The 17,383-nt window shown below is 46.9% G+C and overlaps 1 protein-coding gene across 1 annotated transcript in view; it reads left to right on the forward strand.

Annotated features, from left to right (window-relative positions):
• KCNQ2 (potassium voltage-gated channel, KQT-like subfamily, member 2) overlaps positions 1 to 16,852 on the forward strand; it is a 77,982-nt gene extending 61,130 nt beyond the window's left edge. The window contains 5 exon segments of the mRNA XM_009893574.1: positions 4,709 to 4,932; positions 5,643 to 5,751; positions 6,272 to 6,403; positions 15,287 to 15,410; positions 16,133 to 16,852. Coding sequence (XP_009891876.1) covers positions 4,709 to 4,932; positions 5,643 to 5,751; positions 6,272 to 6,403; positions 15,287 to 15,410; positions 16,133 to 16,852 — 1,309 coding nt within the window.
• The last annotated feature ends 531 nt before the right edge of the window (positions 16,853 to 17,383 follow it).

Below are 17,383 nucleotides of genomic sequence, written 5' to 3' on the forward strand. Positions count from 1 at the left end.
ATCAGCCAGCTCACAGATGCAATCGAGCTGTTTTGCTTTGCTCCCGAAATGCAGAAGAGCTGAGCTGGCGAATAGCGAAAGGTCGCGAGAAGATGCAGGATATGCGTGGCGTGGGGTTTGACAGCTCAACATCAGTTTGTGGAAAAAAAAAAAGGCTGTGTGCTAGGAAGAGAGGGGTGATTATAACAGCAATGCTGCAAAATACCAAAGGCCGAGGTTAAAGACATGTGTCTGGCTCCAGTGTCCCTTCACTCACACGAGGCCCCATGCTCGGACAGGCTTAGGTGGTGGCTGTGGGGATGGTGCAGCTCTGATCCATCCCGGTATGATTTCAGTGACTCCCTTCAACCCAAGTCTAACACCGTGGTTGTGGACGAGGAAGGATTGCTCACCATGACTTTGATCCTTGGCTGACTTTTTGTTTTTCCTGATGCCCAGGTTCCTCTGGTTCTAGAAACTCCGTTCTCTGGGCTGAATTCACCTTTGCCAATGGCTTTTCTGAAATCAGTGGAAGCAAACCGGGCTTGAGCCTGGTCCTCTCTTGATTTCTGCTCTAGTCATGGCAAGTGTTGCACACAGATGTATTTTCCTTTCCTTCATCTCTCCAGTAACTGGTTTCTGCCTCTTATTCACACCTGTGACCAGACTGGAGCCCAGTGATAGCCACAAAGGCTCTCATTCACTCCTGGCTCTCCTGCCTGGTTTTAACGAGCGGTTCCCATACGCTGTGAGCTCAGCACAAACTCTGGATTAAAATCCAGCCTCGTTTCCCGACAGGAGATAGATAACCTCTTTCTCCTGGCCATGGCTTCTCAGAAGAATGAACACTGTTACTGGTTGAGTTCGGACGCAGAAGAGGATCTGAGCCCATGCTAGCCCAGCTCAGCTTGGCTATCGTTTGCTGCCTCCAAAATGAAAGGAGAAAATGAAACAATTGCTCAAGCGTACTTTAAAATCAATGACAAGACGTTACAGGTGATACTTTATATCGATCCAAAATTACTGCTAACGTAATGAGTCCACATTTTTAAAAAGTGCTGATTTAATACTGTTAGAGGGCTGTGGAATGAAGCCCAGACCAGAGGGTTTCAAACAGGAGCTCAAACCCCCAGCGTCCTAAGGAGGCTGATGGCAGCTCGTTTGAAGGTTAGTTCATATGTGTTTTGCTGCTGAGTGCTGGGCTCGTGGACCTACATGAACCTAAATGCAAAGCCCACTAGTGCAGCGAGCATCTTTCTACCGGCTGTGGGACCCTGGATCGGTCCTTACGTGTTTGTCCAGCACGGGCTCTCGTTTCATTGACTGGCAGCAGAGAAAAAGTCAACTCAGTTTCTATCCTTTGTTAAATTCAAGTCAAAAGCTGAAAGTTTTGTAAACCTTCCCCAAAGTCAGCCTGGAAACATTATCATTTTAATTTTATTTGTTATCGAACATGTTTTTAATAGGTGCCAACTGAAAGTGGTTATGAAGACCTGGTATCTAAAGCCTGCCCCATTACGCTGTCACAGCTTCCCATGATCTTTTGTCTCTGGTTGCAAAGCCACAGTTTTCTTTCCTTTCCCTTCCCTTCCCTCTGGATCGAGCAGGGCGCCTGCCCCGTGCTCGCCCCGCTCTTAGCTATCACACTTGCAAGCTTCAGTTCATGTTGTCGTGTGTGGCTGGGTTACCGCTCTCCTCATCTCCATGTCACCCACACCGACACTTTCCACCCCACTGAGGCTCATTTGCCATCTGCCCGAGTGACATCTCAAGACCACTCCTCCGAGACACCCTGCGTCACTCTGCATGACTTTCTGGTTGAATGAGAACATGATCTTGGATTAGCTGACAACATATATCTCTATATATGTCTATTTTTCCTTTGGACTCTTTCCTACCAGCTCCTGCAGACCCCAACAGCATCCTCCTCTGCAGGGACTGTACTTGCATGTGGTTCCAGGTGTCATGTCCAATGAGAGAATTGCATGGCAGAAAGAAAAATTCAATGAATTGTTCACGTTGTCTCATGTCGTCTGTGTTAAAACAAAGAAGTTACGTCAGGTGTCGGGTTTTTTTCTGAGTAGTGAGTACTCAGGAACAAAACCCACCCAGATCTTATTTGTTCATCAGATTTCTAAGCGATTTTTTTTAATATGTAAAAGTGTCGCACCTCGTGCTGTCAGGCTTGAAACACCTTTTGCTCATATTCCTCACGGAGTTCAATGCTTTCTTTTTTTGCCTTTTGTGATTCTTGCAAACGTTTTCAGCCCATTTATTGTGGCAATGGAGAAGGGGCCCCATAGAAAAGGCCCCGATTTACTCAGTGAGGGGCAACGGGTTTTACACCGAGATCGGTGACGGGAGCAACTCAGCAGAGGATAAGGCATAAAGAGATTGCTTTGAATTCTGAATATTGGTATGTTGCTGATTCGTTTTTAAAAAAACTTACGTTTAAAAAAGACCAGGTAGTTCAAACTATTAGTACTACTGAAACGCAGTAGAATCCAGGAATATTCTTCTGTAAAATCAACTAAAATAAAGAAAAACAAAAAAATCCAATTGGCCTATTTAGGATTAAATGACAAATAAATTTTCAATCTGGTATATCTGGTTTCTAATCCAAGGAACACAGAATGAGAATTGCTTTGAAACATTTGGCTCATTATGTTCGATGATTTTGGTAGCTTTAGTGACTAAGGCTTACATTCAGAAAGGTATTTAGGCACACGCATGTTCCTAGATTTCCGTGTGGATTTGTACCTTTGATCTGATTTTCAGCTGTGCTGAACATCTGTCGGTCCCACGGCTTTCAGGCAGACCCTGCAGGTGGGCAGCACGCTGGAAATGAAATCTCCAGTACGTATCTGAATTAAAAATGCATCATTAATTGGAAGAATTCCGCCTTTTCTAACTTGGTCATGACCAAATTTTATTTTCTCTCAAATGTATCTTTCAATATGAAATTGTTGCCCGGCCAATGGCTGCAGGAAGCCCTGCCCTGCAGCCCAGGAGCTGCGCTCCCCGCTCCCTGGGGAACGTCCATCAGCATCACATGGCATCATGCCGCGCAGCTCCGGAAAATGCTGCCTAAGCACCTTTCTCCCCCCGTAAATGTTCGACGTGTCGCAATGTAAAGTGACTTTGTAAAAATAGCACCTTCTTACTCAACAGATCTGCTCCCTGTGTGTCTTCGAGTCACGTCTTCTGCCTTTCCTGACAAAAACAAATGTCTGTTCCCGTCAGCACAGCGCGGCTGATACCGCTGGGGAAAAGGGAGCTGGGTTTCGCTTTGCTTCAAATATCAGCAGCTAAATTCTGACTGAAGAACCTTGTGCCAGTTTGGAAGGCAAAGGAGGACTGTTTGGCTCTGAGTTTTGAGGTGGCGTTGCTGAGAGACAGAAAAAAACCTCAACCAACCCAGGTCTTTGGTTGGTGACCTGGAAATCCGATGTGGAAATCAGAATTCCTGCAACGTTCTTCCCGCAAATTGAGTCAGAGTATTTGCAGCAAAACGATAAGTGGGTACTCCAATGGTACAGAGTATTGGGAATTAAATCCGTGTTTTTACTCAGTTTTGATTCACCCATACAAAAAATATTGGCTATATGTGCATATGCCTTGCACTCGTTGACCAACCTCTATTAGTGTATTTTAATAATCAATTGCTGTTCAGAAAACATCAAATTACCCAAAACTGTTTGCAGTTTGGTTTCCCCAGTGCTGCCTTTGAATGGGCAATGAAGTTTGCCCTTTCATAAAGATTCACAAAATCTTTTTGTTTTGCAATTCTCATGTGAAAATTCATCATCTTGATTTGGGCGAAGGTTTTTCATTACAAAGTTCAGAATTTGGAAAATAATTAGAGCTGGGTGGTCAGCAGACTGTTTCTCAGTGAGATCATCTCTGTGTCTGGAGCGATCTTTTTTTCAAACCATAATTCCAAGGTTTTAAAGAAGTGGGATTCTAATAGAAAAACAGCAATAAAATGCCATATTCCAAAGTTGTAAAATTTCTCTTTGCATGTTTATGGCACCCGTAGCAGACCTGCAGATAGATGTTAGCTAGCTTTTAGATTGAATCTTTATAGGGTACAAAGGAGTTGCACATTTAATTGTTTGTATTTAAGTATTTAAATATATGACTGGAAAAAGAGGAACTCTTCAGAATATATAAAAGGAGCAGATCATGTTTTAAGAGGGAGGAAATATAGGAGTTGAAGAAAGGGAAAGGACAGGTCTGAGTGCCAGAAGTGAAGTGGTTCCAAGAAAGTTAAAAGTTTAAGACAAAGGCTTTTTTTAATTAGTATTTTTTTATTAGATATAGGGTTTTGGAAGGCAGTTGTGAAAGAAAAGCTTCCTCGCTCGTGATCGGAGCCGATCAGTGATTTAAGGAATCATAACTCCATTGTTTATCGTCATTCTGTCCCGCCAGCCCCGGCATCCCACGAGGGGCTTCTGTTTAAGTCCTCATTATTTTCTCTCTCTTAATAATCATTCCCATTTCACTCATTGTGGCGGAAACATTTCTACAATGCATTCTTTAAAGAAAAAAAAAAAAGAGAAATATACATTTTTAAAAAAAAAAAAAGCCAACAGCAAAACTACATCTCACTGCTGCTTGGAAGTGCTCTTGGTTTCTAATGGCTGGTGGGGAAGGACTGCGTGGTTTCCAGAATGACTCCTCCTGCTGTCTCCTTTTTGTCTTTGTTTCAACGTGTTTCTCTGAACAGTCAGAAGGTCAGTTTGAAAGATCGTGTCTTCTCCAGTCCCCGCGGTGCTGGCACCAAAGGGAAAGGCTCTCCACAGGCTCAGGGCATCCGGAGGTCCCCCAGCGCTGACCAGAGCATCGAGGACAGCCCGAGCAAAGTCCCCAAGAGCTGGAGCTTCGGAGACCGCAGCCGAGCCCGGCAAGCTTTCCGCATCAAGGGAGCGGCGTCACGGCAAAACTCAGAAGGTGAGGACTTGGGACGCTGAGCTGGACCCCGAAGCCCCGTCCAGCCCCAACATCTTCTCTGTCTCCACCCAGGAAGGGCAGAGCTGCCAGGCAGGGTGCCTACATAGGTCTCCTTCCCCTTCCAGTCCTTTAGCTTGGAGTGTAATAAGAGATAAGAAAACCCCTGTTGACACCCGTGATAATGTATATATTTATGTGTATTGGGATGGGGAAAGGAGGAGGAGCCAGGCGTGTAGAGATGGACGAGAGCATAGAACAAGAGGGAATGGGCACAAACGTGACCATCGGCAGTTCCATCTCCACCTGAGGAGGGCCTTCTCTGCTGTGAGGGCGGCAGAGCAGTGGCACAGGCTGCCCAGAGAGGTGGGGGAGTCTCCCCCTCTGGAGCCATCCCAAACCCGCCTGGACGCCGTCCTGTGCCACTGCTGGAGGTGCCCCTGCTCTGGCAGGGGGTGGGATGGGGGAGCTCCAGAGGGCCCTTCCAACCCTCACCAGTCTGGGATTCTGGGATTCTGTGAGAGCTGCAGTTGGCATTGCTGGATTTCACCATAAGACACCTTGGGAAAGTCTCCCGTTGGGATGCTCAGCAAAGATCTCTCCGGCGCTTCCCCCTGGGATTGCTGTTTGCGATCCGACTTGCATTTTCTCGCGCGGCACCGGCATGGGAAATAGTAACAGGTTGTCTTTATTCCTCCCTCTCCCAAACCCAGAAGCAAGCCTCCCCGGAGAAGACATTCCCGACGAGAACAAAAGCTGCAACTGCGAGTTTGTGACGGAAGATTTGACACCGGGACTGAAAGTCAGCATCAGGGCAGTGTGGTAAGAGAAGGACGGGGGGGGAGCGGTCTGGAAAAATAAATAATAATAGGGGAAAAAAAAGAAATTTAAAGTCCAAGCAAAGGTGGCAAATGCTGAAATGTCTGTGCTGCAGGCTGTTTTTCCCCTGGGTGGCCTGCCCTCCTTTACAGAAAATACTGCCAGAAAGGGCGATTTTTTGCTGAGCGAAGGAATAAATGGAGAAACAGGAAAATCCCCTGCAGGGATGCATCCAAATGATCATTCTCACCAGCTTTGAGACCTAATGCTGACATTTATAAAAGCGGTGCCGAGAGGACATTCGCACAGCTGATGGTCCGAGGGGCATCGGGGACCCCGCGTGGCAGACAGGGCTTCAGCCGCGAGCCCCCGCAATCCCCTTCCCCTCCCCTATTGCCGCAGCCGTGGGATTTATTCCATTTTCCTTGCAAAGCAGCTCCCTGCGGGGCTTTTTATCTGCCGCTAAGCAGGTCAGGCTGCAGCTCAGGGACGATATTTTCCCTTTCCTCCCCATCACCTGCAGCATTATGAGATTTCTCGTCTCCAAGCGCAAGTTTAAGGAGAGCCTTCGGCCCTACGACGTGATGGATGTCATCGAGCAGTATTCAGCTGGTCACCTGGACATGCTCTCCCGGATTAAAAACCTTCAGGCCAGGCAAGGGACCCCTCTCTTTGCTTTATTTTTCATACTGTTTTTCGTTCGTTGTGGAGGTATTCCTAGGAGAGAGACACTTTCCTTTGCAGCTCCAACTTATTCTTTTTCTTCCTAAGAGAAAGCCTCAAGGAAAACATCGGTGCTTGTGGCTAGAACCCGCAGGGATGGGCAGGACAGGGACTGCGAACAGTGATGGTGTGTCGCTAAAACTGCCTTAGTGCCCACCCCAGGACATACACACATGAAATATGGCTCATCCTCCTCCAGGCTTTAATTTGGGAGTTGCTGTCATTATCGTATATCCCATAGGTAAGGCAGGTGCGTTATCTCTGTGGTCCTCCTGGCAGGATAGCAAAGGTTCGGTGCCCCCAGTCTTGAGGCTAATCTGGCTAATTTGGTACATTTCTGGGAGTGATACAAAATAAATTCTGGTGTGCCGGGGGTGACCCTGCTGCGATGGGCAGAGGGGGCAGCGAGGAAGCAGCACCTTCCTCCCGCCGTTGGGATGCTGTCATTTTAGGAGCAGTCCCTCCTCGGATGGTCCAGTCTGCTGAAAGTACATGCAGGTGGGGATTTCTCATCCCAGCCCGCCAACGTCGGTGTCGTTTAGGTGAGCTGCATCTCAGCCTCCGTGTTCAAATTTTAGGGGGAGAGGAGTTAGTTTTAATAGGGGAAGAAACGTGAAAAAGGACCAAATGGAACCGAGAAGGGCATTTAAAATTTCATTTTTCCGCTACAATCACCCAGTTATTTCTCCTGCAAAGAAGCCCAAGTGAATTTGGTCCCCTGAACAGAGGATGAGAGCTAAACCTTTTTGTCTGACCACTCCTCCCTCAGCCCTGATGTCCCACGTTGAGCACCGGACCCCAAACCCCCAACACCACCGGCTGTGTCGGCTCAGCAGAAGTAGCCCCAGTTCTGCTGAGCTCGAAGGACACCCAGAACAGAGCCAGGGCTTGGCCATAGGCTATCTCCAGTCAAAATAATTTACTGTTTACTTTTACACTTGGAGAATGTATTTCCCTTGATGGCCGTGGCAGCCCAGCTTCCTCTGGAAGGCATTTGAGAAGTTTTCCTTTCATTTCAAACCCATCTAGGTCCCTGGCAGAGTCAGCAAACGTGCGAAAAAGTGTGTTTGGGTATGCAAACATGTAATGTGAACCCCAGGAATGCAATAGGAAAGTTGTTTTAGGAAAAAGAGGAATCTTTCTTCTCCCATTAATCTCTCAGAGACCATTTTAACTCTGCAATTCTGGATCTTCGAGCAGCAGAGGTAACTTTCTCAGCGTTGCTGCACGCTGTGCGTTTCCCGTTTCCAGATGTGCAGCCAGAAGGTAAATTCTCCCTTGCGATGGAGACTAAAATATCCTGGAGAATTTCCTCTCATTGAGCCTCTCACCCCTGTTCAGTACAGATTCGATGATTGTAGATCCACGATGTGTAGCTGAATCTGGAGAGAGAAGAGGAGGAGAAGGGGATTTATATTTCTTAACTTTGATAAGCTGAAGTGCGAGGCCTCCAGGCTGCCTCCGCAGTGGGCAGTGAGCTCTTGGGGTTGTCATCTCCACTGGCTCCAGGTAGGACACCTCAGTTTTCAACCCCCCGAGCTGGTGTGGCAGATTGCCTCGCCATCCACCCAAGTCTCCCATTGCCAGTCCGTCACGGTGATGTGCTGCAAAGACAGAGTGGTTTTGTTGGCTGCATTTTTTGGGGGTTTGGGGTAAGGAACAGCAGTTTTCAAAGGCTAAACTGAATTCTCCTCTCAGCTGTACCTGTGGACTGAGGTTGCTGAGGCTGGACTAGGCTATCCACACCAGTGCAGGGAAGTTAAAGAGGACCAGGAGCTGCTTTAAAAGTGTGAAGTACCTGGATTTGGGCTCCAGGGCTACCAGGCAGCTTCACTGGTTTCACTGTCCCCACTGAGCAGGAGACCAGTGACGGTGACGGGAGCAGACCCCCTTGGGGTCATCCTTCGAAGCACTCGTCATCATAGCCAGAGGGGCACCAAGAGGTCCCATGGCTGGTTGCCTGCCCAGTAGAACTGTAAGGGCCACCCTGTAGATGAGGTGTGTGCCTGGGGTGGCCATGGGCAGCGTTGGGGCATGACCGACTGGCGCTAGAAGTACAGTGCACCCGTACGGTGGAGCCCAGGGAGGTTGTCACAGGCCAGCTCGGAAGACAACAGATATTTTTATTTCCCTTTCCATGAGCAATCAAAGCACTATGTTCTCCCTGCCAGCTCGGCTCGGCAGGGCTGGCGATGACCTCCCGTAGCCAGGGCTTTGGTGGCTTAAAGGTGCATTCAAGCAAATTTCTGGGGTGTTTACATGCACTCTCCTCTTTAATCATTAATGCCTCTGTCACTGTGGTGTGTCTGTAATGTGCTCTTTTCAGTGTTGTGTTCACACTGTCTCGTGTCTCATCCTGACACCTTGCCAGCCATGGATGTCTCCCATTCATTGCGTTGTACAATGCCGCAGCGTATCTCACCGACTCCGGCGACTCATGCTTTTCTGAACTAGCTGCGGATGTGTTCTCTAGCACTGGAACTCAAAGGAGACTGAATACACGTTGTTTCCTATCTAACCACCTTTATGGGATATTGCTACACACATGCAAATATATTCCAGAGGGTAAAGCATGTTGCCTGTTATATCTGGGGTGGGGGGATCTCCTAATGATGTTTCGGTGGTGCCTAAATCTCCAAATCTTACCCCGGGGTGGGTAAGACTCTGGCTTTCACTGACAACCAGGTGGTAGGACAGAGCCTCCTGTTTCCAGCGGAGTGTATTTTCAACGTCTCTCTCTCTCTTTCTCTGTCGTTCTGTTTTTCAGTTGTTTCTTTCTGCAACTTTTCTGACCAACTTTTCTCTTCGTGTTGCTTCATTATGCATTTTGCTGGTGTCTTTTTTCTTATTTACTTTGCCAGGATAGATATGATTGTGGGTCCCCCGCCCCCTTCAACTCCCCGGCATAAGAAGTATCCAACCAAAGGACCCATGTATTCTTCCAAAGAATCTCCCCAATACTCGCCTAGGTTAGGATTCACCAAATGCCGCTTTCTCTGGATTTTTCATTTGCTTAATGTCAAACCCCTTTCATGCCAGTTATATGACGGCATTTATTGCTTAGCAGTGCAGCTTGCTAAATCACGGCTCAGAAGGGCTTGCTACTCTGGGTGTGCTCTGATTTACTTTCAGTAACGAGCTTTCACACTAGGCAAGCCAAAGGAGAAAAAAAAGGGACTTTCATACAGGCATCAATAACCATCAGTTTCTTCAGCTAGCGTATTTTCTGTTATCAATCTTCTTCTAGGTGTTAGAAAGCAAAAATGTATCTTTTAAAAAGCTCATATTTTATAAGACTTTCTTCAAATGTAAAAGGTGGAATATTTACCCACAAAGCCAATATAAACGATCTACTTTCCAAAAGATGAAACACTCCACGCACAAGCGAAGGAGCCTCTGCAGCTCTTCGTGCTATGAAATGAGTTTACTTCAGTGGGCAAAGTAAGAATGAAGTGTTTCACACCCGATGGACACAGTGGTCTCTTTTTCTTGCTGATGCAACTCTACCGACCACAGAGGAAAACATTGTGGTAAAATATTACAACCACGGGACTCGTATTCAAAAAAAAAAAAGGATGGTGCTTTTGCAAGCAAAAAAAAGAGCAGGAGTCAAACCCAGCCCTCAGTCCGGCAGCGAGGGTTTTCTCATCGCCCTTAGGAAGTTCTCTCCTTAGGTAAAACTCTACCTGAAGCTGATGCCACAAGAAACATATTTTCACTGAAGTTCCCATTTGAGGGCATTCTGGGGTCTGGTCAGCAGGGCCGTGAGTGGAGCTCTATTTTCACCTGGTATTGAGACTGGAGCCCAAGGCAGGTATAAATATTTGCCATAAAGTCGTTTTCCAAGCACAAATAGTAGGTGATTTTTAAATGCAGCAAGCTTAGCCTCAAATATTTTTTTTTCCCTAAATATACTTTCCCTCCCCAAGAGCTAATACATGATAAATCTCTTGATTTTTATTTAAGCTGCTCTAAGTAATCTTCACTAAAGGAATGTGAGTAAAAGGAATATTGAAAGCTTACCTTTTCCCACTCAGCTAGCTCAAAGATTAAAAAAAAAAAAAAAAAAAAGAGAATTTTCCAGAAGCCCCAAGCTTTATGCTTGGAAAAAAGATGCTCTCAGAAAAGTATTTTTCCCATTTCTTGTCCTTGCCAAATTATGAGGCCCAAAACTAGTCTTTAAAAATGAAATAACTGAGTTATCTGCACAAACATCTCAATTTGAAAATAAAAATACATATTTGATTGGATTTTGTTGTGTTTAACCTATACAATTAGATGTGCCACAAGCCTTCACTAGAGGCAAGATTTTCCTGTGAAAGCTTGTGCCCGGCACACGGAGAAGGTGATCGATGGATACAGGGGGAGAAGGCCCATCGCCTCACACTGGGATGTTTATTTTTTTCAATCCAAGTCTGTTGCTGTATCTGCTTAATGTTAATGACTCCCCCCTCCTTTTTACAGTTTCCTAATACCGATGGCCAGATTAAAAACCTGTTTGCACGTGCCCACTAGGCTCCTGGGACATTAAGACTTCTTTTTAATAATTGCTTCCTTTTTTAATGAATTTTCGTATTTCTTCTGTATTGAGCTGTGGCTGAGAGGCTCCAGAAAGCAGCAGAGTACTTTCAGCAGAAGGCTGCTGAAATCTCTCTTCTCCCACCCATTAAAAAAGGCTTATGCTGCGCTTAATTTTTGGCAGCTGCATCCTCCCGCAGACACCAGTGGGACTTGTGAGGTGCCCGATGGTTGCGAACCAGAGCTCCGAGCAGCCCCAAGCCCAAATCCAAAATTTCTGGGTCAGGCTCTACTGCTGCCGTGGCCTCCATCATCTCAGCGCCACGTGGCGCCGTGCCGTGGGGACGGGTGCTGCGGGGTCCCCATGGGTTGCACCAACCTCTCCTTTTTCAGCCTGCACACCCCTGTTTTAGCCACATGCTGCCCAGAGAAACAAAACCGAGTGGTGTCTCATGAGCAGTCTCGACCTTCTGGATTGCACTGAGGTCCTCCAGTGACAAGGACTCAGTTCAGCCAGAAAGGCTTCTGCAAGTAGCTCCCAGCAAAGGCAGCTGGATACCAGTGGACATCCACGGCTGTGGTTTGGCTGAAGGTGTTTGCTCCATGCAAGCACAAGGCAGTTGCACACACAGACAACCTGGATTAAATTCCCTTGATCGGCTGATTTCACATAGAATAGGTGCAACCTCAGCTGTAATTTTTTGACAAGAGATATTGGTCAAAATATGTCAAGAGCAAACTTTATTGCCAAATGAGGAGGTAAGTAGCCAGTCCTGTGACATGGATGAAGGGGGTTTGGCTTCAATGCCTGAATTGTGTACAAAAAAAATAATAAGAGATAAAGAAAAAAAAAATAATTGGATATATATTCCCAAACACTTCATTTTTATCTCATTTGAGCCGTTTGACCTTTTGATGTCTGCTTTTGGCCCGAGGGTGACATATTACACCTCTTTGCATGCACTGTTAGCATGAAGCATAATGAAGCATGAGAAAACCTGCACTGTGGCTGATGCAAGACTTTACATTTTTTTTGTATCATTAGAAAGAAGGAAAGATATCAAAGTTCACTTTAAAGAGCAACCCCCTTTCTCTTCCCCTCCCAAACCAAGACCCAGCAGAGCCTATCAAGGACAGCAGATGGCACAGTTTGTCATGCATCGTTAGAAATCTCTGAATCCTCTCCTGCTGCGAGGGGAAAAGCACGGGGCTGAGTCTTCCAAAGCCTCAGCTGAATTCTTCCCTCTGCACGTGTGTATTCGACACAGCCAAGATAAGTGTTGGGAAGGCACAAGGCTCCCCACGGGATGTAGTGCAGAAGTGGGATTTGGCATCTCAGAAGGTTCGTGGTCCTTTGTCTCGCAATAGGAACTTACGCTGTCCCCCTCTGCTTGCAAAGGTGGAATGTGTTCTCTCTTCTTCATCTTTTGAGCTCTGCTGCCCAATTGGGACAAAGCCTCAAACTCTTTTATAATGGCTAAAAGGACCTCCTGCTCTTTGTGGTGCTCAGCTAGGCACAGGCGGGTTGGGAGCTCACAAGGAAATTCCTCTCTTCTCTTGTATCAGATAAGGCACAAAATGACATCTCTGTACTTTGCTGAGGGTAGGAGCACTCTCCTCTGGTTTAACTTCTGCCATGGGAAGCAAAGGGGTGGGAGACCTTGAGCCTGGTTTCTCCCATCAAGAGAGGACTTGGTTCACCTTCTTCGCCCCTCTCTGCACTAAAATCTGGCCCACAGCTGCCCACCACACCGTCCTCGGATCAGACCCTGCCTCCAAGGAGAGATCTGGCTCTCTGGTTTCTCAGACCTGTGGAAGACAACCACCTCAGGAGTCAGGACTATTTAAAGTATAGACATGAAGGGAATGAATCAAGCAGGATTTGCCCTGGCTCTGGTATCAGCAGCATATGGGCATGAGCTTCTGAATGCTTTGTGGGTGAGCTCTATGCAGTGCTTCAGTCCTGCTTTTAAATCACAGCAGGTCTACAGGCAAGTTGTGTCCACCCTGAAGGTGATAGAAGAAGTTAGTGCTTTTCTGTATGATACTAGAGGTCACTCCATCTGTGAAGTGCCAGCTGGCCTCCTGTACTTCGCATGGGTCGTGTGAGGTTGACTTACTGGGTAGCTCTCCTCTTAAGGACATGGCAGAGAGCAGAAGTCCTTCCTCAATTTCTGCGAGATTAGAGATAGGATTGTACAAGACTCTCTCTGCTGTTATGATACTCCGTAGCATGGCAATGTTCAGTTTTCCTCTCTGTGTTACACTCCGTCCTGCCTCCCTGCTCTACTCAGCAACTGTTGAAGGACATCTCATTTCCATTAGTGGACACATTTCAGTGTTAGTGCTGTGCTAGATGGGACACGAGGACAGAGCACCTTGATTTTTTCTTGGCCTTCCGCAATATTCAGTAGCATTTAGACTTTGGCCTCTTTAAACGCATGTTCATTGTTTTACTAGTCTACTTGCTTGTGCATACAGGAGAGGAGTTCATACAGTGGCTGTACTACGCCTTGACTTGTGATTCCAAACCAAGGTAGCCCGAGGTATCCAATTTAATACCTCTTTGCTTACATGGTAACAACATTGTCGTAGGATTTCTTGTGCTGTATGTCATGTCAGTAATTGCATCCCTTGTGGGGAGTTCCTGTACATGTCAGTAATTTGCTTCTCCCATTACAAGAGAGAAATAAGGCATGCGTATTCCTCACGCTTGTAATTATAGCACTTGGTGCTCCTTGTACTCCTGTGCTTATATTGCTAAGCAAAGGATCAAACATGACTTTTTAAACAGAACAGTATTCTGTCGCATCCCTGCCCAAATGAAGTATCTTCTGGGATCAAAGATAAACTTTACAATATTTGTTGGCTTATACTTTCTGTCTTTGGTGTGATGTGCTCATCCACTTCATCTCTTTGAGCCACATCTTCTGGTGCTGTAAACTGCTGTTGCTCTAATATAAGCCAAGGGAGCCACGCTGGTCCATACCCACCGATATCTGTCCCTTAATGTCAACAGCCAACATATGTATTAAGTCCCTGTCAAATGTAAAGAAAAGAGATGGCTCTTGTGTTGGAAATAGCCTCACGTCTCATTCCTTTCCTTGGTTTTTGTTTGTTCATTTTCCCCTGTCTGTCTGTGTTCAGCTCCTTCCTTTTCCTCCTCTTGGTGCATGGACCCATGGCCCACACGGCAGAACTGCGTAAGAAGCATTTTGAGTTTTCCGCTCAAGATACCTCAACTTGGTTTCAGTCAGATTAATTAACCCTTCTTTTTCCCCCCGCCACCCTTCTGTTTGGTGCATTATGCAAGAGTAAAGTTTGCCTGGCGTAGAATCAAGTTATAAATGGGGCTGCCATTAAGAAGCTGTTCCAAAACTGAGTTGCTCCTCTGACTTTTGAGGAATCAAGAAGCCCCAGTATTTACTCTCTAGAAAATTTATATTTGATGCCTCAAATAAAATTGACTTCCAGCTTCCAAACTGGCTCTGCCATCTTTCTTCCTCTGCGTACAGAGCTGTGTATCAACCCAGGTGTTTCTAGACTGGGAATGAGGAGTTGCAAATGTAATGTCTGTAAAGAAGTTCATGCCAACCAACACAGCCAGTAGCTTTAGCTGCTGATTTGGCAGGAGCGTCCTCTGCTGTTACGGGCTTGGAGCCCTGCTAGTAGAAACCGTCTAATAATGTGGGTGTGAATTGCCATAGCATTGAGATGAAGACAATTTGGTAATGTTTGGTGAGTTATGACCAAATTCAGCCTTGATCTAACTCCACTAAAACTCCACTAAAACACTCAGCGCTGCATCTGTTTGCCTGGATCTTGGGGCAAGCAGCTCTTTTTCATGGGCATGAGAATTACACCCTTACATTTGCATCGAGGAGAGGAAACTGCTGCGAAGGCTGAAAAAAAATCCCATTGACATACACTAGACAGAAAACTTGATCTTCCCCCAAAATAATAATTTTTCAGTACAAATAAGACGTTAATTGATTTGGAAGAACGCCAGTTAAAGAAATTCTTTGCAGTGGGTAAATTTACTGTGCATAATGTGCCAGGTTTTATCTGTACAAACAGAAATGGATAATTTCAAACTCTGCTAATACTGCTCTGAATTTTGCATCTGAATTAACACTTCAGTGCCACTGCGTGTCTGTGAGTAATTTGGAGTGTTAGTTGGGCGAGAGGCTGTTGCTTTGTCCCATGGAGGCGCGACAAGCGGAGCCCTCCTCGCCTGCTGCCTCCAACTAACTCCAGGTCCTTTTCCGGGGGTGGGGGGATTTTCTGATCCCGGTAGAGTTGACCAGATCGTTGGGAGAGGATCTTCCATGACTGACAAGGATCGGACCAAAGGGCCAGCGGAGGGGGAGCTGCCTGAAGACCCCAGTATGATGGGCAGGCTTGGAAAAGTTGAAAAACAGGTATATTGGGTCAGGAAGGAGTTTTTATCAGAAGGCGTTGCATGCATTGTGTTGGTTTTTTCTTGCCTTATTTTTCCCCAGTGTGATATTATCATTTAGAAAAAAACCCAGGATCTAAGAATATTTTGAAAAAGAAACAAAGTGGATGTTATGGAAGGGCACTAAAGGTCTTAGAAGCCTAAGTACTCCTTTCAAAGCAGGCACTTTGGAGTCTCTGACATACAGTTTTTTAGTGAGTTTACCAAAAGTCCACATTATTTTTGAAAATGGCACATTGGTTTCTTTGCCACCGTACTAGATATGTTTCAAATGAGTCCATGAGCCTGACTGCTGTAGCTGCCGGCCTTGCCAAAGATTAAAATCTTCCTAGAGGATAAGGCTCAGAAACCCCTGTGGCCCATCTGAGCCCAGGCAAGTGCCAGATGCAGGAAGGAGCTGAAAGGATGGGAGCGTGTTCCAGCGTTCCTGGAATTTGGTACCTGTCAAAAAGATGGAGCTTAAGGAAAACCCTATAACAAGGTGGAGAATTAAACACTTCAGAACAGGACAATTAAATATTTACTAAAAGTTTTGGTTTGGTGTAGGTCAGTGTAGGCAGAGGTCTTCTGTGAAGCCCAGCCCCACACTTGTGCCTAGATGGTTTGGAAGTCACTTGTACTCGGGATGTTAATGTGCTTCAACCTGCGTGCAGTGTGTAGCACTCATACTGCGGTGTTTTGCAGGTTCAGTCAATGGAGAAGAAGCTGGACTTCCTGGTGAACATCTACATGCAGCGGATGGGCATCCCACCAACAGAGACGGAGGCTTACTTTGGGTCCAAAGAACCAGACCCAGCACCTCCTTACCACAGCCCTGAAGACAGCAGGGAGCACATTGACAAGAACGGCTGCATCATCAAGATCATCAGGTCCACCAGCTCTATGGGTCAGAAGAACTTCTCTGCCCCACCAGCCCCGACCAACACATGTCCACCCTCGACATCATGCCAGCAGCAGGTCTACCAGCGGCAAAGCCATGGCTCCTCGCCCGTCGGAGACCCCGGCTCACTGGTCCGCATCCCACCGCCGCCCTCCCACGAGCGCTCCTTATCAGCGTACAGCGGTGGGCACAGGGCGAGCGCAGAGTACCTGAGGAATGAAGACATTACAACCAAACACCACGAGAGTGCCCTGAGAGACAGCGACACGTCCATCTCCATCCCCTCGGTAGACCACGAGGAACTGGAGCGCTCTTTCAGTGGCTTTAGCATCTCCCAGTCCAAAGAGAATTTGGACATCCTTAACAACGGTTGCTATGCAGCCGTAGCCAAAATCAGACCCTACATTGCAGAAGGGGAATCAGACACCGATTCTGACCTCTGCACGCCCTGCGGTCCTCCTCCCAGGTCGGCCACGGGCGAGGGACCTTTCAGTGACATGGGCTGGTCAGCCCCCAGGCAGTGAAGCCTTCTCGCAGCCGCCGAGCCACGTCCGAGCGCTGGCAGCTGCCCGCTCCAGCTGTCCACGCGTCGAACTTCTCAAGGAGATTGACAGCTAAGGTTTTCCTCCTTCTAGGACATCCTTAGCTGGCGGATACTTTCTTGCAGCTTACTCTGGGGGGTGAACGAGCAGGTCCGAGCCTGCGTTTGTGGAAGAGGTCACGGTGGTGAGCGAACTGGAGCCGTGAAGTCCAGATTTCTTTCATACTCTCTTTCTGAGATCATTAGGTGAAGTTATGTCATGGTGCAGGGTAGGCAATTTGCCTTTCTTGGGAATCTTTAGAAGTGCAGGGCAGGAATGAATCACCCGGCCAGGGCTTTTGGAGGTCACAGTAACCGGTGGCTGACAAGTGTTAGGTGGGAATTGCCACGTCGTGGCGCTGGTGATTACACCTTTAGGTATTTTGGAGTCATGGAATGAACACGTGTCTGTTTCTGGCTTAGATTTCAGGTCACATGTAAATACAGGGGGGGCATATTACTCTGTGGTTCTTCA

Source organism: Charadrius vociferus, unplaced genomic scaffold (genome assembly GCF_000708025.1).
Source record: "Charadrius vociferus isolate BGI_N301 unplaced genomic scaffold, ASM70802v2 scaffold259, whole genome shotgun sequence".
In the NCBI taxonomy this organism is placed as follows: Eukaryota; Metazoa; Chordata; class Aves; order Charadriiformes; family Charadriidae; genus Charadrius; species Charadrius vociferus.